General features: G+C 37.4%; 3 protein-coding genes across 3 annotated transcripts; 2 read left to right on the top strand and 1 right to left on the bottom strand.

Annotated features, from left to right (window-relative positions):
• Positions 1–3958: 3958 nt before the first annotated feature.
• Positions 3959–5465, bottom strand: LOC122407813 (uncharacterized). The gene is made up of 2 exons (XM_043414244.1): positions 5196–5465; positions 3959–4964 (listed from the first exon to the last, which is right to left on the bottom strand). Exons 1-2 carry the CDS (start codon positions 5463–5465, stop codon positions 3984–3986), a joined length of 1251 nt encoding a protein of 416 aa, XP_043270179.1. The 3' UTR covers positions 3959–3983.
• Positions 5466–16044: 10579 nt separating this feature from the next.
• Positions 16045–19122, top strand: LOC122408467 (uncharacterized). The gene has a single exon (XM_043415263.1). The coding sequence runs from the start codon at positions 16045–16047 to the stop codon at positions 19120–19122; it is 3078 nt and encodes a 1025-aa protein (XP_043271198.1).
• Positions 19123–19524: 402 nt separating this feature from the next.
• On the top strand, positions 19525–21495 carry LOC122408466 (uncharacterized). The gene has a single exon (XM_043415262.1). It carries the CDS (start codon positions 19525–19527, stop codon positions 21493–21495), a length of 1971 nt encoding a protein of 656 aa, XP_043271197.1.
• Positions 21496–23205: the final 1710 nt, after the last annotated feature.

Genomic DNA, 23205 nt, shown 5'->3' with positions numbered 1-23205 from the left:
AGCCTCAAATACCATTCAGATCAAAAATTCATCAATATCTCGTAAATTGGGGTCCTGCATCGACATATTGAGTACTGAATCTTCCACTTCAGTTTTACAATTTCACTAGCCGATCCGATAACAACAGCAAAAGAAATTGATGTGTGCAGCCCTTGAAAACTATCCCGTTAAGAATGCTACAAAAACTGCTTAATTCTACATTCGACTTAAAATCAGCCATTCAAACTTTGTACCAAAATCCATTGAAAATGGAGATAAAAATCGTAATTTTTCTTAAATATACACGTTTAATAGGATTGACTCAGGAATCTATCTCTACTTCCTTGCATCTACAGATCGCTAAAAATAACATTGGGTATCCAGTATTGAATATGATGCGATGCAACATGTCCTTTTTCTAACGATAAATAACCATTGAGAAATATTTTGAGGGTTCAAGACTATTCGTCACGAATCTAATCCATACCAGCGGAATTATGTACATGTATATATAGCTTAAAATTGCATCCGTAAAGATAGGTCGTACATAATTTTGATATTCAAATAAACTTACCTTGAATTGACGACTAAAACACACCGATTTTATTCGCTGTTCACGTGTACACAAAAAAATTTGAAAAGATTTCTTATGTCTCAAAAAACGTGGTCGTCACGAAAGTTTTCTGTATCACCTGCTCCACATTAAACTTTACACGAATTTTTTATGACTGTAACCAAGAGACGCGGTGGCAGTTCAAAGTCCATTGTTCATCACAAGTAATATGGGTATCATAAGTCTCCGCGTGGCAGCGACACTGATCCCTTACTTTTTCCAAATTCCTTGTGTTATATAGACAAATCTCCACAATCCGCGTTCCTTAACAATATATGATGATTATCCGTTTGCGACTGCAGAGACATTGTACTGCAAGTTATGGAAATATCATACGAGTGCGACACTAGCGGATATGCTAGAAATAGAGTGAGAGAAAGAGACAGTGATACTGAGAAACAAAGGCATCGTTCAACATTGCTGAAATACAAGTGGTGCCGTAGTGTATAACAACGATTTGTACAACAGTCTGTGTCGAACATTCGGCGTAAGCGGTAAGTGCTCCTATTGTCTTCTACATTAAAACTTGTAACGCTGAATCCGATTTGAGTGGAATGATAATAAAATTCTCGTGAACGTAAAAATATTACGTCAAGTTGCAGTTTTCTCTGAACAACTGGAAATAGTTAATTATTGAAGAAATATATTTTGAAAGTTTTCGAAAACAGTAAAAAAACACTATCGCTCCTGTAAAAACTTTCTGGAGACGACTCGACATACATCAATTCACTTTTCTCTGAGTCGTTATCGCGACTCTAGATACATTGTTCCACTGAAATTTGACAAAAAAGATGAACGTATTAGATATGATGCATATGAAAAATTTCATTCTGCCATTAATAATTTATTTAAAATTCGATAAATCGATACGACCAACGAAATTTGAAAAAATCAACATGGTGGATCCAATATATCGGAAGAAAATTTTCAATTTGCGAGACTTTTCGAAAATTCTTGTTTAAGGGTTTATGGGAGCTGCTGATTACGAATCTGCCACTGAATTTTGAAAAATCAAGATAGCGGATCCAATCTAACGGAAAAAAATTCACAATTTGCAATATTATTGCGAATAACTGCGCAATATCAATACTATCCTACACGTTAAATAATATTACGCAATACAAATATTGTGCAATATGATTGTAGGTGTGTAGCGGCCCTTAGGAATTTGCTATTGAATTTTGACGAATCAAGATAGTGGATCTAATATAGTGGAACGAAATTTTCAAATTACGAGATTTTTCGAAATTCTTGTTTAAGGGGTTTTCGTGGCTGCCGATTACGAATCGGCCGTTGAATTTTGAAAAATCAAGATGGCGGGTCCAATATGGCGGAACAAATTTTTCAATTTGCGAGATTTTCATAAAATTCTTGTTCGAGGGGTTTTCGCTGGCTGCCGATTACGGATGTGCCATTGAATTTTTAAAAAGCAATATGGCGGATCCAATATAACGGTACTAAATTTTCATTTCGTGAGATTTACGTGAAATTCTAGTTCGTGGGGTAATCAGGGCTGACGATTACGAATATGGCATTGAATTTTGAAAAATCAAGATGGCGGGTCCAATATCGCGGAACAAATTTTTCAATTTGCGAAATTTTCATAAACTCTTGTTCGAGGGGTTTTCGGGGCAGCCGATTACGAATATGCCATTGAATTTTGAAAAATCAAGATGGCGGGTCCAATATAACGGAACAAATTTTTCAATTTGCGAGATTTTCATAAAATTTTTGTTCGAGGGGTTTTCGGGGCTGCCGGTTACGAATATGGCATTGAATTTTGAAAAAATCAAGATGACGGATCCAAATTAAAAGAACATAATTTTCAAATTACGAGATTTTCGTAAAATTCATGTTCGAGGGGTTTTCGGGGCTACCGATTACGAAAAAGCCACTAAATTTTGAAAAATTAATATGGCGGATCCAAACTAAGAGAACAAAATTTTTAAATTACGAGATTTTCGTAACGTTCTTGTTCGAGGGGTTTTCGGGGTTGCCGATTATGAATCTGTTGTTGAATTTTGAACAATCAACACGGCGGATCTAATTTAACGGGACAAAATTCTCAAATTGCAAGATTTTCATAAAAATCTTGTTCGATGGGTTTTCGCGGCTTCCGATTACGTATCTGCCTTTGAATTTTTTAAAATCAAGATGGCGGATCCGATCCAACATAACGAAATTCTCAAATTACGAGATTTTTCGAAAATTCTCGTGCGAGGGGTTTTCGAAGTTGCCGATTACGGATCTGCCGTTGAATTTCGTAAAATCAAGATTGCGGATGCAATATGGCAGAACAAATTTTTCAATTTGCGAGATTTTCATAAAATTCTTGTTCGAGGGGTTTTCGCTGGCTGCCGATTACGGATGTGCCATTGAATTTTTAAAAAGCAATATGGCGGATCCAATATAACGGTACTAAATTTTCATTTCGTGAGATTTACGTGAAATTCTAGTTCGTGGGGTAATCAGGGCTGACGATTACGAATCTGCCATTGAATTTTGAAAAATCAAGTTTTCTATCTGTATGATCAATAAGATCTTTAAGGTAGCTTCGTACCTACACGTACGAACCAAAAGTTTGGACCGTGGCGTACAATAAAATCCAATGCTTTTACGGTGCTGCCGGCTTCACGGTTTCGTCAAAGCTTGTAAACTCTGCCTGTCCTACACAATCACGTCTTATGCACAAATAGGTCTCTTACACCTATAGAAAGTGGTGCTGTAATCATGGCAACAACGCCATTCTTCAATATTACTATAGCGTTGAGCGTCAAATGTCAGTATTCCCCGAAATCTTATTCATTCGTCGCGAAAGAAGTTGAAAAGGGTTCGAAAGGCAATTCAATCGAGAAAGGTGGTCGAACATTTCAGTAAAAAGCTTTCATATTGTTTTGTATTATGCCTATCAGTTCCTCACACCGTACACTATAGCTACGTCGTCATAGCTGGTCACAGTGTTGCCAGAGTAAGCCACCGTTCGGTACTAGATGGCAGCGCCAAACCGTAACAGATGACATATTTTCGTACTAAATTGGCGGTCGTTTCAAATTAAATGGAGAGAAGATACAAATCATTGAGAAACATTGGCACTTTTTTTTTATGTACATCACAGTTTGTATTCATCACTACAAAATACATATTGCATTTTTTATTCATTAACATGGATACATCAAAATTATCGTAGATCCCAGTCATCACAGTTTTTGCTTATAATGTACCGCGAACCGCGATATTAATAACATATAAAAATAATATCATGTTGATACTTTATAATCTTTTTTCCTATTCTATATTTAATCCTATACTTAATTTTTGGAGCAGTAAAGCTTAATTATAAAATTGAACAAAAATGCGCGTCCTCATTACTGAGTGCTGAAGTGCTGAAGCACTATGTACTTATTTTTTGTTTGTTGGCATTCGAATCATACTGAGGCTTTCTTTTCAATAATGCCTGACTTGATTGCCAGTTATGACACGTTTTGTCATCCAAAAGTTCTTTCGCATGGAGGATACTCTCGCAAGTATCGACATGCAATTTGTTTCGCATCTTATTTTTTAAAAGATTCAACTGTGAAAATACTCGTTCAGCCGCTGCTGACGAATGAGGCAAACACAATAATCCTTTTACTAATTTTGTTAAATTTGGAAACATCAAATCTTTTAAATCATTTTTAATCTGAAAAATGTGCGTCCAAAATGTCTCCAATGTTTCCTCTTTGAATGCTTTAAGCTCTGATAAATCGGCCACGAGACGCCATTCGATATTCAATCTTTCAAGATCGTTCACGAGTTGTGGAAAAAGTTTAAAAGATTGGGTTGCAATATTTGAGATATCACCGGATACTGCGATTGCAGGATTGAACCAGCTCATGAATAATAAAACTTCGTCGTCAAAATTAAAACGTTTTTTTAGTTGTTCTGCAAGGAGGACGTAATAACTGAGAGCATGCGTTCTGAAGCTGTGCAGTTCTTTCGGATCAATATCCTTATTGGATAATAGCAAATCTGTTTGTGCGCCAAAATAAACTTGTTCCAATTTCAAAAAAAGTCTTGGATCGCTTGGATTGATATTTTGTAAAGATATTCTATCGAGATATTTTATCTCAATATAGTTACGAAGTATCGATCGATACAACGCTCGTACTCGACTCAATAAAAGATGCAATTTAGGTTTCTCGGCTTGAAATTCGACGTTCAGCTTGTTGACGAGCTCCAGAACGTATGAGAGAAACGTGAAATATACCTTGTATATAGGTGTTTGTAACTGGCCGAGAATGTTTTGAACCGATTGCAGATTATCTTCGAAGCACTCATTCGTGAAGAAGAGAGTTAACGCAGTCCAGTTTTCTAAGACGCGATCTACAGCCGCCTGTAAGACAAAAGACCAGATATATACGATATATTTGATTTTACCTCGAAAATATACGAGAAACGGTTGGTTTAAGAATTCAATGAATTTAATACTCTCACTTTTTCGAAAAAGGAATCACTTCGTACATAATATGAATATATTATATACAACCAAAATCAAATTACCGTTTTAAGTATTTTAACAAGATCAATCGAAAATCAGCTGCAGGCAGAAAACTTAAGCACTCACCTGAAGAGACAACCATCTCGTTTGACTAGGACGGAACATTTTGTGTGGCTTCAGTTCGACGAAAGCCTGAAATTCTTGCAACTTTGACACTCTATTACTACTATGAGCAAAGTAATTATAAATGCTTCGAATCATATCCTCTAAACTTCTTGGTAACTTTTGTGCTGCTGCTGACGAACAAAGATTGAACGAATGGCATACACAGCCAAGCACGAACAAATTCGGAATGATTTGTTTGAATCGAGCTTGAACTCCGCTTATTGATCCCATCATGACGGAAGCGTTGTCAGCTGCCAATCCTATCATGTTCGTAAAGGGAATTTGAAGATCATCGAAATGTTTGCAGATCGCCGTAAACAAATCTTCGGCGGTGCATGAAACTACTTTGATGAGTTCGAGAAATTTATCTTTGCATTGCTTCTGTTGTTCATCGTAAAAACGTGCAACAATTTCCAGTGATTTCTCGGCGCTTACGTCTGTAGTTTCATCGATGATTATTGAAAAAACTCCGTTTCTCAACTGTTCCGAGATTATTGCAATTTGCTCAGCTGCGATGCAATCTTTTGTCAGACTTGTAGCTTTCGTCCGAGCACATTTTACAGCTTTGGCGATTTCGGAATCAGGGCACACAGACACGAGGAACTTCCCGAAATGGTCCATAAGCAAGAAAGGCAAATTATGCTCATGTAGAAACATGGTCATTTTGAGTTCAGCAACCGTGACGAGTTTCTTGTTTTCTTTTTCGTCGTCTTTGAAAAACTGCTGAATCTCGCACGTGCTTTGGGCTGACTCAATTTTCAATTGATGAGCATTTGTCGCAGCATGGCGTTCAATATGCGACTTCCCTCCGATTATAACTTTGATACATGCTTTACAAAATGCCTGATTCGACCTTTGCTCCAGCCAAGGGTATTTCGGTTTCCATTCTTCTCGAAATTTTTGATTGTAAATTTTCCTCTGTTTTTTAATTTTTTTTCTCGATTTGATTTCGTCATCGTCAGAATCAGAATAATCAGAGGTGTACGATTCGGTCAACGAAGATTCTCCGTGGTATGTAACCATCGCTTTGTCAATACGAAATTTTTTATTTTTTTGTTGATGGTCGGTCCTTTTGTCGTCTGTGGCCTTGCGTTTGAAATCGACAGATGTCATTTTCTGAATTTTCTCCCCTAACTGTGTCTGAGCTGTGTCGATATTCCTGTTTAATGATAAATGGCAAATACAGGGGAATAAATTAATTGAAAAAAATTGAACGAACGAAATCTTTTGAAACATCTTTCGATAATTTTTCAGTGAAAAATTCATATGTTAAAAGCAATATTTTGTTTCAAACTAAATCACCAATCATGAAAGTATCGTGAAATTTCTTTAAAAAAAATTAAAAGGTTTTACTAAATTAGAAACATGTGTCGTTAGATTTTTTTTTTTAAATCGACCTTACCTGCAACTGTTGTTTTCTTTATTTCTAGATTGATCTGTATTAGAATCACGATTTTTCGACGTCAATGGTATGCACTTTTGATCGTCAACACGGGTATTATCGTCATTGTTTGTGCTGGATCCGGAGCCAGAGTTGGTTGCTCGCGGTTTGAGAATCAAAAACCTAAAATGTTAATGGCAATAATTATTGCAAGTTTTAAGTTCGGAATACACGCTGTAAGCTCAAAACACAGAACTTGGATACAGTTTCACGACCACATGCCACATTTGACCTTGAAAGTTGCGAAGTATTGTTTCTTTGCCTCTAGTTCGAATAAGTATTCTAACCGTGTTTGTATCGGAAAAAAAATACTAAAAGATTTTGCACGTACCTTTTCATGATAGTTCGGAATTACTTCTACTTGTAAATATCACTCAGATCACTCTCACTAGATTTTTCCAAATGATTTCTAAAAATGAAGAAACTGGAAGTTTCGGGAATCACAAAACAGAATTACGACTGAGATTGCTGGTCTAACTGTCCAACGGCCAACATAAAACGTAAAACGTCCGACCAACTTTTTGTTCGGCGTTCGGCTAGACTTTTTCGGTTTTCTCTTTAGTCAGTTGAGTTTCGCTTACTTGATGTTCGATGGCAGCACCATTCTATTCTAGTGTTCTACATTTATAATTTCTACATTCTAAGAAGGCGTATAGAATTTATTTTTGTTTAAATCACTAAATAGAATCAATTAATTGCTTTCGTATACCTATTACGTGTAATAAATAAAAAAAAGCAAAACAAATGATTCGAGTGAACCAATAAGTATATATACAAGGGAAATTTATGGTCGGATCAGGGTTTTCATGGGATATTAAGCTTTATTCATATCCAGGGGTTAAAAATGAAAAACGTACTAGATTTTAGGAAGGTGTACTGACGTACTGAATACACTGGAAACGTACTAGATTTAGTACAATTGTACTAAACTGGCAACACTGTTTATGAGTACTTTTTACACAATTCACAGTATTTTTTCTATGAGTTTCTCAAGAATGCATTTCAGTGTTTCGTGCCATGTCTTATAAAGAAATCAATCAATAAAAAATTCAAAAGCAAAAATGACACTTTTTCTACGTTGAATATTCTATTACGACTTCATGATTCTCGAAAAACCTAGATCAATCCATAACTGTTTGAAGTAAAAAATTTAAAAAATCTGATATCATTCCCATGAGCTGAAATTGAATAAAAGGTAAAACTTTCCCTTCAAATTTCATTAAAAAACCTCATTGTTTCAGAGTTACGACAATCGAGGTACTTGAAGTTTCACTGAAAATTGCATTGCGGAAAATGTTAAAAAAAATTTAGTGAATAAACAATCGCTGACGCGACTCTTTTTACGCTTGAAATATCGTGTGAATTTTAATATTTCTCGCGATACGCGGGAATTTTCAAAATTTTTCTTTTGCTAAAAACGCGATGATTGAGCGAAAAAATCGTTTCCAATAAAAAAATTGAATCTAAAACCTCAACTTTTGAGGATTCGCTAGTAGAATTGAGGAGAAAAAATTTCATGTGAAAACGCGGTCCAATTGAAAAGGGAATCCAACGAACCAAAATCAACGTCTTTCGAAATGACGTAGCACCCGTAAAAAGGGTCGTAATGACTTTTCGAATAAACCAATGTAAACCAAAATAAAACAAAGTAAGCTCTTCCCTTTGAAATGCTCCTTCTTGCATCCGAGATCTAAACCAGTGGCCTAGTAGAAGAAAAAAGAGCGCGGAACATTTTTGGTCTTTTATTCGGAAATTTTTCCTCGGTAGTGAGAACACTTGAAAAAAAAGTAAAAAAAAAGCGCGACAAATATTGAAAGACCGCAACCTTAGTTTTGAATGATCTTCACATATTATCATTGTTAATTTGAAATTTTCTTCCTCATTATTTGTTTCATGATAGGGAAAAAAATATAAGACCATTCTAATATAGACAAGATTTACATCATTTGAAATTGACTAAACAGTTTTTGTCCGTCAACATAGAAAAAATAAATATTTAGTAGCGTTGATTGCTTTCGCCATCTGAAGGTAGTTACTCAACTTTAAACAAATCATTTGTAAAAAATTTTTTGGAGATAAGAAAAAATGTATAATTTTCCAAAATATTTACTAATTGTCACTCTTCTAAAAAAAAAACGAAATCACTATAAAAATACTTCAAAAAAGTAAAAAAAGAACGCCAAGTATTAAAAAACCACCCCTCTAGTTTAGAATGATCTTTACTATATTTTCAGTAAATGAAAAATTTCCTTACCCATTATTTATTGCTAAAATGACATAGTAGGATGAACATAGTAGGATGATCAAGATAAGAAAAAAAATATGAGATCATTTTAGCATAGCCAAGGATTTTGAATAAATTTCGATTTCTGCAAAGAATCATGTTACACCTCCAACTGTACTGGCTAAAGAGTTTTGTGACTTCAAGCGTTCCCAGAATGATTTTGCGATTAAGATATTGTTATTCTAATTTAATGCACAAATTCACTGTCAAAATTACACACAAACTTGGCGTGGATGGTTTTCAAATGGAAGCTCGGCGAAGGAATGCTAATGTTCCATCCGTCTGCATCTAGAGCGAATTTCAATGCCCACTAATTCATTTGTTTCTTATTTCGTTATCCTTCATCCAGCCACGTATGAATTTTTTACTTGTCTACCTATCCATATACTGGTTCATCACAAGTATTCTGTATCCCATTCTCTGATTCATTCACCAGATTATCTATTTCTTTTATTCCTAAAACCATACTTTCTCCACATTCTATTCGTTTGTTGATTCAATAATTTAAACCATTCGCCTGGATATTTATTGTGTAATAATTCATTAAATCATTCATATTTGCTAATTATTTTATTTTCTTCATTAATCTCTTTCATCTATACACTATCTCAGGAATCTATTTTATTCATGAAACCATTAATTTTTAATAGTATATTTGATCAATCGTGTCTTCCCGAGCTTCCATTTGAAAACCATCCACGCCAAGTTTGTGTGTAATTTTGACAGTGAATTTATGCATTAAATTAGAATAACAATATCTTAATCGCAAAATCATTCTGGGAACGCTTGAAGTCACAAAACTCTTTAGCCAGTACAGTTGGAGGTGTAACATGATTCTTTGCAGAAATCGAAATTTATTCAAAATTCTTGGCTATGCTAAAATGATCTCATATTTTTTTTCTTATCTTGATCATCCTACTATGTTCATCCTACTATGTCATTTTAGCAATAAATAATGGGTAAGGACATTTTTCATTTACTGAAAATATAGTAAAGATCATTCGAAAGTAGAGGGGCGGTTTTTTAATACTTGGCGTTCTTTTTTTACTTTTTTGAAGTATTTTTGTCAATTACTTCTTCTTGGTTCCTTACTATTTCTTCATCAACTTCTGCTCCGATTTCTACTACGTCCGAGCTTAAAGAAGCATCAGCAGTTTCAGTTTTCTGGATCTGTGCGTCAGTTTTGACGGATGACCTTGATGAAATGTCGGATGAAACCATTTTTGGACGCCCTCTCTTACTGGTCTTGTTACTGACATCCTTTGATGAAGTACTGTCTTTTACAGATTTTGATGATCTACTCCTTTTTGATTTGGGTTCATCTGCCAAAAACGATTTACTCTTCAATATATCATCTTCACGTTTCTTATCAACTAAATTCTTTCGCTTCTCAGACTCCTTCTTCTTTTCCTTAAGTGAAACCCTCGATGCCAAAACTTTTTTGGAAAATACCTTCTGTGAACGATCGATTACTAGTCCCGTTTCCTGATCTACTTCCAATTGATTGAGCTCCGTCACATCATCTATAGTATTTAATCGAAGTTTTTTATTGATTACGAAAGATAATAGGTAATTGTAGAGGGCAAAGTTAAGGATAAATGATTTTTTGTCCATCAAATGAAAAAAATTTAGATTAATTATTGTATAATCAACTTGAAATCATAATTCAGAATAAATTACAATAAAACTTACTACTCATTCGTACAATCCGAGCATTATAGAATTTAGATTTTTTATTCTTGTCTTGACTTTTCAATCGCACCGTAGCCCCATCGTATCTGGATGCGGCTGGGATTGTAGTAGACTCCAAAGTTTGAATAGTTTTTGATTCTACCCAATAAACTAATGTATATTTTAATGACATATTAGATTAAATTATTAAATTTATTTCACAGTCAATGTAAAGAAAAAGGTATATTTGACAGTTTGTTGGTTGCGTTGATTGAATGAACAAAAGATCGCTCGACGAGACGTGGTAGATATAGATATATACTTACGTGAGTTATCACATTGTTTTTTTTTAACACATAGACTTGCACACACTTACATATTACTAAATCATCTGACTTATCCTCATCTCCAGTTTGATTTTGTGAATATTACTTTATTCAGTTAAAATGAGAAAACGATTTAATGATTTAAGTAGAAGTGCTAAAAGTAAATTTATCAAACGTATAAAAGTATTAGCTGAAGAAAATTCATCGTGTACAAATAATGGTGGCGACAAAATAGCAGGAGAAAATATAAATAAAAGAAACAGGTAATTCTGTTATAAATGGGGAATATCGTAGAATCTCTCTTAATTTGGCGTACCCGTACAGGATGTTTTTTTATATTTGACTCGTCCTGGTCCGTAAGCGCGGTGCAAATGAGTCAAAGACAGAGAAAAGTAAAATCCAGGGAGGTTAAACATAGAGAGAGATTTCACTGTAACTCATATTTTATTAAAATTAAATATTTCGACTGTTGTAATTATTTCCGTTGATTTATTTCAATATGAAGAAAAATTTTTTGTAGGTTTTCAGATTCGGCGATTCCGTCTACTTCAAGAGATAATGATGATTTTGAAATAATTCTTCCTTTAAATGATGATGAGGAGAGTCAAGAAGAAGAAATAATGACACAGACAGGTGAAGAAACCCGAAGACAAGTAGATGAAGAAATAGTAAGGCAGAATATAGAAGATATAATTATTCACGAAGATGAAGATGAAAAAATAAATGAAATGGACGGCGAAGAAAACGGAGAAGAAATTGAAGAAAGTTCAAATGACGAAGATAAAGAAACAGAGATAGAAAATGAAGACGAGTTGGAAGAATTGGTAGAATAGGAAGAAGAAGACGAAGAAAATGACGGGTATGAAACCATGTATGATGACGAAGACTCGAACGGAAGCAAAGACGAAGAAATAATAAATCATGAAATCAGAATTAATTATCATAATAACAACAACAACAATAATAATAACAGGAATGATAATATGAGAGAAAATTTAGAACACGATGACGAGTACGATGATGAATTTTATGAGCGCCCTGTTTATGAAAATTCACCGTTGACAATTGCGGAGAGTATGATGATCATGAAGAGCTTAGTCCTTAAACATAACCTCTCTGACTCTTGTGTTGAAGATTTTTTCGAAGCAATAAGTAAGCATTGTCGTCAACAAAATTTACGAAATTAAATTTATATTATTATTCAAAATATTTCAAGCATGGTGAATCTATGAAAAAGAATTTTTTTTGTTCTTCATGTGACTCTTCTTTGGAAAAGGAAAAAGATAATTGCCCTGTTTGTAACAAAGAAGTGAAAGCTCGATATTTTTGCACTTTATCTATTATAGAACAGACTCAGCTAATTTTAGATAGAACAGAAAATTATAATTTGATTACCCAAAATCCTAATAAGAACAATCGTGAAAATGATGACAATAATGTTTTAAAAGACATCTCTGATGGCCTCGTATACCGCGAACATGAGGAATATTTTTCAAATCTAGGCTCTTTATCATACACGTGGAATGCTGATGGTGTTCCGGTATTCAAAAGCTCCTAAATATCAGTATGGCCGTTCTATTTACGGATAAATGAACTGCCGTATGATAAGAGGATTCGAAGAGCGAACACTATTCTTGCTAGATTATGGTTTGGGGACGATAAACCAATACCTCATCTGTTTTTGGAAGTTTTTGAGCCGGAATTAAGAACGTTATTTAATGGAATTAACCTGTATTTGAAACATATTAATCAACAAATTTTTATCAGAGCTATGTTATTATGCGGTACATGTGATTTACCTGCAAAGTGTGCTTTTTTAAATTTTCAACAATACAATGGGACTTATGGCTGTCCAGTCTGTAAAATTAAAACTGAAAAAACAAAGCTACCAAATCAAAAATCTATACGCGTCTATCGTTACAATTCAGTAATAAATTATCGTACTCTGGATGAAACGAGAAAATTTGCAAAACATTCACGAAGAAATAAAAGCAACCCCAAACTTCCAAAACGTTTACACGTAATTCGAGGAGTTAAAGGTCCCAGTGTTCTTGATAAACTAATGCCCAATTATGTCACTGGCACAGGCATCGATTCTATGCATGCTTCGGACGAAAGAGTTACAAAAAAACTTATTTACTTGTGGTCGGACCCTTCTTTTGCCAATTGTTCCTTTTCTCTTCGACCAGTTTTAGATGTCATCGATAAAAAAATTTTGAAAATACGAGCGCCAAACTTTACTCATCGTCAACCTCGAGAGTTATCAAAGTATCAATCATGGAAAGCCTCCGAATTAAAGGCTTGGTGTCACTATTATTCGCCTGTGAATATTACAATCATTATTTATTATTTGTTTTCGCAATATCCCTCTTAAACAAAGATGTCGTTTTATACGAAGACATTGCAGTGGCAGCTGGATTACTTGATAAATTTGTCGATCACTTTGAAATTTTATATGGAGTAAGATTCGGTAGCATCAACATTCACCAACTTGTCCATTTATCAAATGATGTGAAAAATTTTGGGCCATCGTGGGGGAATAGTTGTTTTTCTTTTGAAGATTTAAATGGTAAAATTGTTGCTTGCGTGAATGGAACTACAAATATTGAAACACAAATTATGAATGGGCATTGGCAATATTTAAAATTTCATTCAAAAGCCCAAAACATAGAAAAAAGATTCAGAACCAGGAAAAAAAATCTACAGAAATAATAAACGAAAAATTGAAAACTTCAAAAAAATTCAACAAAAATAAAAAACAATCGAAAAAATTCTGTAAAGAAAAATAAAAAATTTTCAAAAAAATTCATAAATATTGGACAAATTGAAAAATAAACTATCCAAGTTACATGCAGTATAAAAATGTACGATATCAATTGGAGGCCAAGTTTTTATTGATAATTTGAAATATTTATCGAACAAATCGCAAACTTTAATTGAAATTCATGATAATTATTTTCAAGAAAAAAGTTAATGAAAAAAAAGTCATAACGGAAGTTGCGTGCAGTACTAAAATGAATTATATCAATTCGAGGTTAAGTATTTATCAGTTATCCGAAATATAATCTCCGGCGACAAATGAGCGTTGAGAATCCTTGTCGGGCTCACAACGTTTTATCAAAATTACTAAAAAATTAATGGAAATAAAATCATTAAAAATTCACATGAAAGTCATTCGTTACTTCAACAAGATACACACTGTAAAGAATCGATTCCCCTCCGACTTTCAGGATCCCCTGGTATTATTCACAACATTCAACTTCGATTGGATCGGTACAAATTATGTTCAAATACGTCTTAAACGTATTTGTCCGGCCCATCACTTTTTATTCAATCTGAATCTTTTTTCTATGTCATCCAGAAACAAGAGACCATCAATGTACTTGTCCCAACCTTTTTTTCCCTAGGGGAAGTTTATGGTTTGATATCACGCCTTTTTTCTCAAAAGTTCCTCATTTATGTTATGACAGTTATAGGATTTTAGTATAAATTTCTATGAATTAATTGCTTAGTACATTTTTATAGATTCCATTCTCATACGAACATTTTTTATGGGATAATCTTTTTCATGAAATTATCAGCAAATAAGGGACCATCAATGTACTTTTCCCAATCTTATTTTCCCTGTGTATGATGTTCGGCTTATAAAGTTGGTTTCCACCATAAAAAACCAATTTTTCGTAAAAATTGTAGTGAAAATATTTCGTCACAAGTCTGCCCTTGAACTTTGAAGATTTTTTTCCTCATACTCTAATATGTTATGCCTATTAGGAACTCAACAGCATGGAGGAATCCGGGATGAGGCCCGATAAATGAATTTCGGTTTATAATGTTGGTTTCCACGTAAAAGACCAATTTTTCTTCAAAATTGTACTGAAAATATTTCGGCACTGGTTTGGTCTTAGACTTTGGTGATTTTTCTCCTTGTCTTCTAATATGTTTTGTCTATTGGGAATCCAAGAGCATGAAGAAATACGTGTTGTGGGCCATAATATGATTTTCGGCTTATAACGTTGGTTTCCACGAAATAAGATCTATTTTTCGTCAAAATTGTACTGGAAATATTTCGTCACAGGTCTGTCTTTGCACTTTGGCTATTTTTTTTCTTCTACTCTAATATGCTATGCTTATTGGGAACCCAAGAGACTGGTAGAAAGCGGGTTGGAGGCCGAGATATGATTTTCAGCTTATAACGTTGGTTTCCACGAAAAAGGACCTATTTTTCGTCAAAATTGTACTGGAAATATTTCGTCTCCTGTCTGTCCTTGGCCTTTCGCGATTTTTTCCAAGTCTTCATACCAAGAAAGAACTGATGTAAAGATTTCCTTAATAGAACAGATTTTATTTATCCCTGTTCTTCAAAATTCAAATGAAAGATAGATCAAATTCATAACACGAAAAATCCAACAGATTTGCCCACTTTAAATGTCGCTTTTGCATTCTGAATCTAGAGATTTCATTTCATCCAAAACGTGCCCTCAATGAAATATATTTCCAAAGTTTGCAAGTGGCCGCTGAGGTCCAATTATCCACAGTTTGATAGTTGCTGAAAAAAAGTACCCGAAAACTTCTAACATTTATTATGCCAGAACTCAAAGCAGCAAAAAAAACTAAGCGAACTTAATTCAACAGAGCAACAGAATTCAAAGACGTTTAAGGTACCTGCATTGGTTTTGGAGGAAAACCATTTCAGGACAATTCAGAAATTAATTTAGAAATTCGAAAACTCACTGTTGTGAGTGAGCAAAGATGCGCGATTTGTAAGCATGAAAGAGCGTGTGAACCCGGCCCGCGATGGTACGCCCCTGCGTGAGGGTGCTTCGGTCGTCTAGTTCTCGCTCGAAAAAAGAAAAGGCGACCAGTAAAAGCTAAGACGTGTGAGAGAGAGTATGTGGAGCGAGTTTCTTTTCTCTGTAAAAGTTTATATGTTTTAAGCCAAATAAATATTAATTTTGAAACCTAGTTTGATTCGAGTATCTAATATCCATACGTAACATTTGGTCCTTCGAGCCGGATGGCAAGGAAAATCTAGTGAATACAGTCCACAAAAAACGTGCAAGACAAGTGCTTTCGAAGAGGCTAAGCAACATGGCGGCGATGGACATTCGTCGACAACGAGGGACCGTCAAGGGCAAACTAACAAGGCTCAACACAAAAGTTGACAAATTACAAGAAAATGAAGAAGACTTGCGAGAAAAGATCGAAGTTTATTTGACAAAGTTGGACGAAATAAGCGCCGAGTACAAGCAGATACAAGAACAACTTGAGTCAAAACTCAAGGGAGAGCTCGAGGAGCAAGACTACGCCGACGAAGCTGAATTCGAGGACAATTGCATCAGCATGAAGGTAAAGTTGAAAAAGTTAGGGCGAGTGGTTCCAAAAAATCTTGGCGAGGATAAAGGGCGTGGAGATGACGCAATAGCACGGGTGCTCGAGCAACAGGCGGCGATGATGCAACAATTCGCACAAAGAAGTGGCGCGTCGGAGGTGCCGGCCGGTGTCGGTAATGAAGTGCTCACGAGGTTGATCGAACAACAAAACGAGCTGATGCGTACGATCGCCGCATCAAACAATGGTGGCGCTCGTGGTGGCATCATGAATCAAGAATCACGAGTCAAGTTACCCACGGTCGAGTTGCCAAAGTTTGACGGTCGAATGGAGGACTGGAAACGTTTCTCGGAAACGTATCAATCGCTTATACACAACAACGAGAGTATACCAAATGTACAAAAATTCCAGTACTTGCTTTCATCGCTCACGGAAGCCGCGGCAAAAATCATCGAGGCGATAGAATTGACCGGTGAAAATTACACAGTTGCATGGGAGCTGCTGAAAAAACGATTCGACGACCCTCGGGCAATAAAAAAGAAGCACATTCAGTGTTTATTTACATTGCCTCGAGTAGAAAAAGAGTCGTCGAGTGCGATACGAGGATTGATCGACAATGCGACGAAACACTTGCGAGTTCTCAAATCAATGGGATTACCCACAGATACGTGGGACGAACTTATCGTGCACATTATTGAAACAAAGCTCGATACTGTCACACTGCGTGCCTGGGAACAGGATGAAAAATCGAGGGAGTCCAGTCTAGACGGGTTCACGGATTTTTTGCAACAGCGATGCCAAATATTAGAGAGAATCGAGGCTCGATCAAAAACGAACGATAGCTCTCGCAAGGTCGACAACGACAAGGCGCAGTCAAAAAATCGGAATCACGGTAAGAACAGCTCAAACGAGAAGGTAGCTGCATTGACGGTCACCGAGGAGGGTGGTCGATGCCACTTGTGTCGAGGCAACCATTACATCTACCAGTGCGACAAATTTACGTCATTGGCAATCGAAGATCGAATCAAGGAAGTACAGCGTCTCAAGCTGTGCATAAATTGTTTGAGGAACGATCACTTCGTCAAATCGTGCAAGATGGGATCTTGTCGCGTGTGTTCCAAGAAACACAACACTCTCTGTCATCGTCCAGCTATCAACGAGGAGTCATCAAAGGCGAGTCAGGGGACAGAGGGAGAAGGCAAGGATTCGAGCAACAAAGCCAGCAACGTAGCGGTGCATCACGTTTCGGGCGGTCCCCGAAGGCGCCATGTACTCATGGCTACGGCGATGGTCGACGGCGAACGTCTGAACGGAAGCAGTGTAGCTTTGCGTATCCTTTTTGACAGTGGTAGCGAAGCGAACTTTATTACGAGAGCCGCGTGCAATAAGTTAGGCGTCAAATTAGATCGAGCGCAAGAAACTGTAACCGGGATAAACGAGCGCGAGAGCAAGGTCTTTCAAAGTTGTCACATATCGTTGCAATCGCGACACTCCAAATTTCGGATCGATACCATTCATTGTCTAGTCGTACCAACTATCACTAAACGATTACCATCGATTGAACTCGATGTACACGCGTTACAAATTCCTCTCAATATCAAGCTAGCTGATATCGAATTTTACAAACCGAGCACGATTGACGTTTTGCTGGGAGCAGAATACTTCTTTGACGTCATGCAGACGGAGAAAATAGAATTAGGCGAAAATCAACCGTCATTGCGAAACACTAAATTTGGATGGGTAATTGCGGGAAAGTTGTTGCTTGAAAATTCAACAAGTATAAGTTGCAATCACGAGAGCGTTGTGGCATTAACGTGTTCTCTCGAGCAAAATGAAACTCTGGGCGAAAGTTTGAAACGATTTTGGGAGATTGAAAATATCGAATCAAAAACGCAAGCGTTATCGGTCAATGAGAAACAATGCGAGCAAATCTTCAATGAAACCGTGACGCGAGACACAAGCGGCCGATTTATAATTAAACTACCGTTTAAGTCGGATCCCAGTAAGCTAGGGGTATCACGTAACGCCGCGCTCAAAAGATTGGTTCAACTAGAACGGCGGTTCAACAACAACGAGTTATTGCGAAAACGATATACACAATTCATGAGGGAGTACATTGACCTTGGGCACATGTCTTTGGTAAGCAATACGACGGAAGACGAAATGCGAAAACCCTTGTACTTGCCGCATCACGGAGTCATTAAAGAATCGAGCACGAGCACGAAATTGCGCGTAGTATTCGATGCTTCAAACAAAACAAGTACAGGACTATCGCTCAATGACGTATTGCATGTAGGGCCAACTTTGCAAGCCAATTTGATAAAAATTATTATGAGATTTCGATGTTACAATGTCGCGTTAACAGCTGATCTAAAGAAAATGTACCGACAAGTACTTGTGCACCCAGACGATCGAGATTATCAGCGCATATTGTGGCGATTTTCTCCTGCTGATGGAATAAGCGAGTTTCGCCTCAACACGGTCACGTATGGCCAATCGAGCTCATCATATCTAGCTGTAAAATGCATGCGAATACTAGCAGAGCAGGCATCAGAGAAGTATCGTGAAGCGGCACGAGTGATACTCAATGAGATGTACGTAGACGATATTCTGACAGGAGCCGACGACATCGTCGGTGCCATCGAGGTTCAAGGTCAACTCACCGAGCTACTACAAGCAGGCGGATTCAAGATCCATAAGTGGTGCACGAGTCATCCAGAAAGTTTGAACCACGTAGTTTCGGAGGATCGGGAGGAGTTGTCCAAGCGAGCGATCGACGCAAACGAAACAATTCGTACTCTTGGTCTTGAATGGGACCCGAATAGCGATCTATTCTAATTTGCTGTCGGCAAGGCAGAGGCAGCAAAAACTAAGAGACAGATATTATCAGCCATCAGCAAGATTTTCGACCCGCTAGGGTTGATAGGACCCATTTTGACAGCTGCTAAGGTACTTATGCAAGAAACTTGGAAACTCGAGTACAATTGGGACGACACGCTTCCAGTCGCATTTGTTGAGGAGTGGGAGAATTTCAGGCAAAATCTAGATGCCGTTTCACGTATATCGATCCCAAGACGCGTGATCTCGAGTGAGAGACCCGTTCGTTTATATCTTCAAGGATTTTGCGATGCCTCTGAACGAGCTTATGGCGCTTGCGTATACGTGCAGGTTGAACATGCAGAAGGAGCGCTCTCCGCACGATTGTTTTGCTCAAAGTCACGGGTCGCGCCCATCAAAACAATGTCAATACCTCGATTGGAGTTGAGTAGCGCATTGCTCCTGTCACGGCTCATAATCAACGCAAAAAACGGTCTCAACCGTCAAGTGAACGGGATTCAAGTATGGACCGACTCGAAAGTAGCCCTGTGTTGGATTCAGGGCGATCCCGCGAGATGGAAACCTTTCGTCGCTAATAGAGTGATCGAAATCACCGAGTTAGTCCCAGCCAAACATTGGAGTCACGTTGCAGGGGAAGAAAATCCAGCGGACCTTATCTCTCGAGGATCTGGCGCCAATCAACTCGAGAAGTCGGAGTTGTGGTGGACGGGTCCCCGGTGGCTGCAAGAAAAATGTCCAGCTGTTCATCTCGATTCATCGAAGGAGCCTGCGGAGGAAATTTTGGAGACTGTTGCGGTCGAAAGGCGCAGTGAGAAACACGCTTACAAGGCTTGTGTTCAAGAAGAACAGGTCGCACAGGAACTCCTGAACAAATTCTCCTCGTTGACGAAGGTCGAACGAGTCATGGCGTATTGTGGGCGGTTTTCCTCCAATGCTCGGAAAAATATCACCGAACGAAACTTTGATCGATTATTGGCAATTGAGTTGCAAGAAGCACAGCTCAAGCTCATTCAGGGCGAGCAGGCGATACACTTCACCGAAGAAATATCCGCTTTGTCGAAAAATCAGACGTTATCGTCATCCAGCAATCTTATTCGATGGCATCCTTTCTTGGACAAGCGGGGAATCCTCAGGGTGGGCGGTCGCTTACAAAATTCTGGCTTGTCGTTCGAGCAGCGACACCCAATCATCCTTCCGGCAAAGAGCACGTTCTCCCGACTGTTATTCGAACGTGAACACCGTCGCCTACTTCATGCGAGCCAACTCTTGTTGCTATCGACAATCCGAGAAAAGTACTGGCCAATCAACGGGCGAAGCATAGCTCGTCAAGTTTGCCACGCCTGCGTATGGTGTAGTCGTCACAAACCGAGAGAAACTATTCAAATTATGGGAGCCCTTCCCAACGAAAGAGTTAAGCCGAGTCGGCCCTTCACCTTCACTGGCGTCGATTTCGCAGGCCCGATCACAACTCTTGTTAATAAAGGACGCGGTCGAAAAACTAACAAATCTTACGTAGCACTATTCGTTTGTTTCGCGACAAAGGCGATACATCTCGAAGCAACGAGCGAGTTGTCGACAGCTGCATTTTTGGCCACGTTTCGGAGATTCATCGGTCGACGTGGAAAGCCTCACATTATGTACAGCGACAACGGAACTAACTTTGTCGGAGCCCATCGTGAAATTCGAGAAATCTACCGATTTTTGCAAAGGGAAATGGACGGCGAGCTTGGAGACACTCTAGCTAACGAGTGCATCGATTGGAAATTTCTTCCGCCTGGTTCACCTCACATGGGAGGACTATGGGAAGTCGGCGTGAAATCTTGCAAATATCATCTCAAGAGATACATGGGACAAGCGTTGCTTACATTCGAGGAGCTAACAACTGTTCTCGTACAAATTGAAGCTTGCTTAAATTCAAGACCAATTTCGGCCTTGTCAAACGATCCCTGCGACCTGCAGCCTCTTACGCCGGCTCATTTCCTCGTGGGAGAATCGTTGGTGGGGCTTCCGGATCTTGACGTAACAGAGATCCCTCTAAATCGATTACAGCGCTGGCAATTGACGCAGCGTATCACGCAAGATATTTACAGAAGATGGTCGACAGAGTACATCAGCACTCTGCAAGGTAGATCAAAATGGAACACGAACAAACCGAATTTGCAGCTAGGGGATTTGGTTGTAATCAAGGATGAAAACCTTCCCCCAATAAGATGGAAGATGGGTCGGATCGTGGAGCTACATCCTGGAAGTGACAAACACGTCCGTGTCGTAACCGTTCGCACTTCTAACGGACGCATAAAACGCTCGATCGCGAAGGTGTGCAAGTTGCCCGTGTCGACTACGATAAAACAGGAAGAATCGTCAAAAAATTAATTGATGTTAATTTTGGTGGGCGGAATGTTGTGAGTGAGCAAAGATGCGCGATTTGTAAGCATGAAAGAGCGTGTGAACCCGGCCCGCGATGGTACGCCCCTGCGTGAGGGCGCTTCGGTCGTCTAGTTCTCGCTCGAAAAAAGAAAAGGCGACCAGTAAAAGCTAAGACGTGTGAGAGAGAGTATGTGGAGCGAGTTTCTTTTCTCTGTAAAAGTTTATATGTTTTAAGCCAAATAAATATTAATTTTGAAACCTAGTTTGATTCGAGTATCTAATATCCATACGTAACACTCACAATGGAGTAGAAAAAGGAAAATTGAAGTATTTAGAAAAGCGGAAGACTTTTGTGATGAATTTTCTAGATTACATGATACGGTTGGAGTAAATGATTTGAATGATTGGCACACATGCTGCAACACAGAAATATCAAAGTTTGGAAGTATTCGCTGTATATCAGTCATACAAACTTCAATACTATTTGAAAAGGAACACTTAAAAACTTGCATTTACCTTACATATTACCATAATCAAAGATAAGGGGTGATCCGTCGCATATATATTTATCCACAGAAATTTCAGAGTTCGCAGGTATCTGCTGCGGTTCAATGTATCTGCGCAATGAGCTTCGAAGACAGCAATTTCAAATTTATCCATAAATGAGCAACTGAAGACTTTTATAATCAATTTTTTACTTCATATAGATGTTACAGTTAGAGTCAAAATGTAAAATGAATGGCACAGTATTTAAATTGTATAGTTTGCAGATTTTTGCAGTATTTTAATGATCCGAATCTACAGCATTATAATGAAAAGTTGTCAAAAGTCATGATGTTACATTAAAATGACATAGCGCACATTGCATTCAGCAATTCTGTAAGTTTCTGGGGATGTTGGTAGGCATCATATTTGATCGCATCCAAAACTGAGCAACAGTAGACTTATCGGAATGAATTTTTTTTAAAATAATTCCATATTTGTAGTTTGCAAAGTGGAAATACTCAACATACATGTCATTCTATAAGTTTTGTTATCAAAATTTGGGTTTGCATACCGCATTCCTAAGATACGACTTTTCATATCATCAGCAAAAAAAGCATCCATAGGCTTTCTGGAAAAGTTTCTAAATTTATCACTCGTCAGACCTAATGGGAAAAGAATAACTACACACTATACCAAGACCATATGTTTTTTTGAAAATCTGATTTACAAAATGTGTAATTCAAGATCATGGTTAGAAACCTCTCGAATCATGTTACCACAATCATCATGAAGGAGTAGAAAATCATAGAACACATATTAGGGAACGAATTAATAATATGAATCGATCCGCTGCAAACTGATGGGGTGGAAACAAGGATCGGAGAGGGCAGAGCCAAACTGAATATCAAGCAAAATATGGGGATGTTTAAAAATAATGACGACACAAGAAATAAATTAGAAAACATTTATTCAATTAAAGTTTCTAATATCATTCTAACAGTTGCGTGTATTTTTGTTCTATTTATTCGTATATATAACCTATGTACACATGATATATAATCACGCCACTGACACTATATTCGCACTGGACAATATTTCTCGTATTCTGGTTCAATTGAAGGATTATTTCAGTTAACACTTATTTTCAATCGAACGAAATGATGAAATCTTGAAAAGTTTCGTTGACATATGCATCGCGCATTTTTTATATTCTTTTTCACACACACATCA

Source organism: Venturia canescens, chromosome 3 (genome assembly GCF_019457755.1).
Source record: "Venturia canescens isolate UGA chromosome 3, ASM1945775v1, whole genome shotgun sequence".
Classification (NCBI taxonomy): Eukaryota; Metazoa; Arthropoda; class Insecta; order Hymenoptera; family Ichneumonidae; genus Venturia; species Venturia canescens.
The sequence above is the reverse complement of the archived record's forward strand: the minus strand, read 5'-3'. Positions and strand labels throughout refer to the sequence as shown.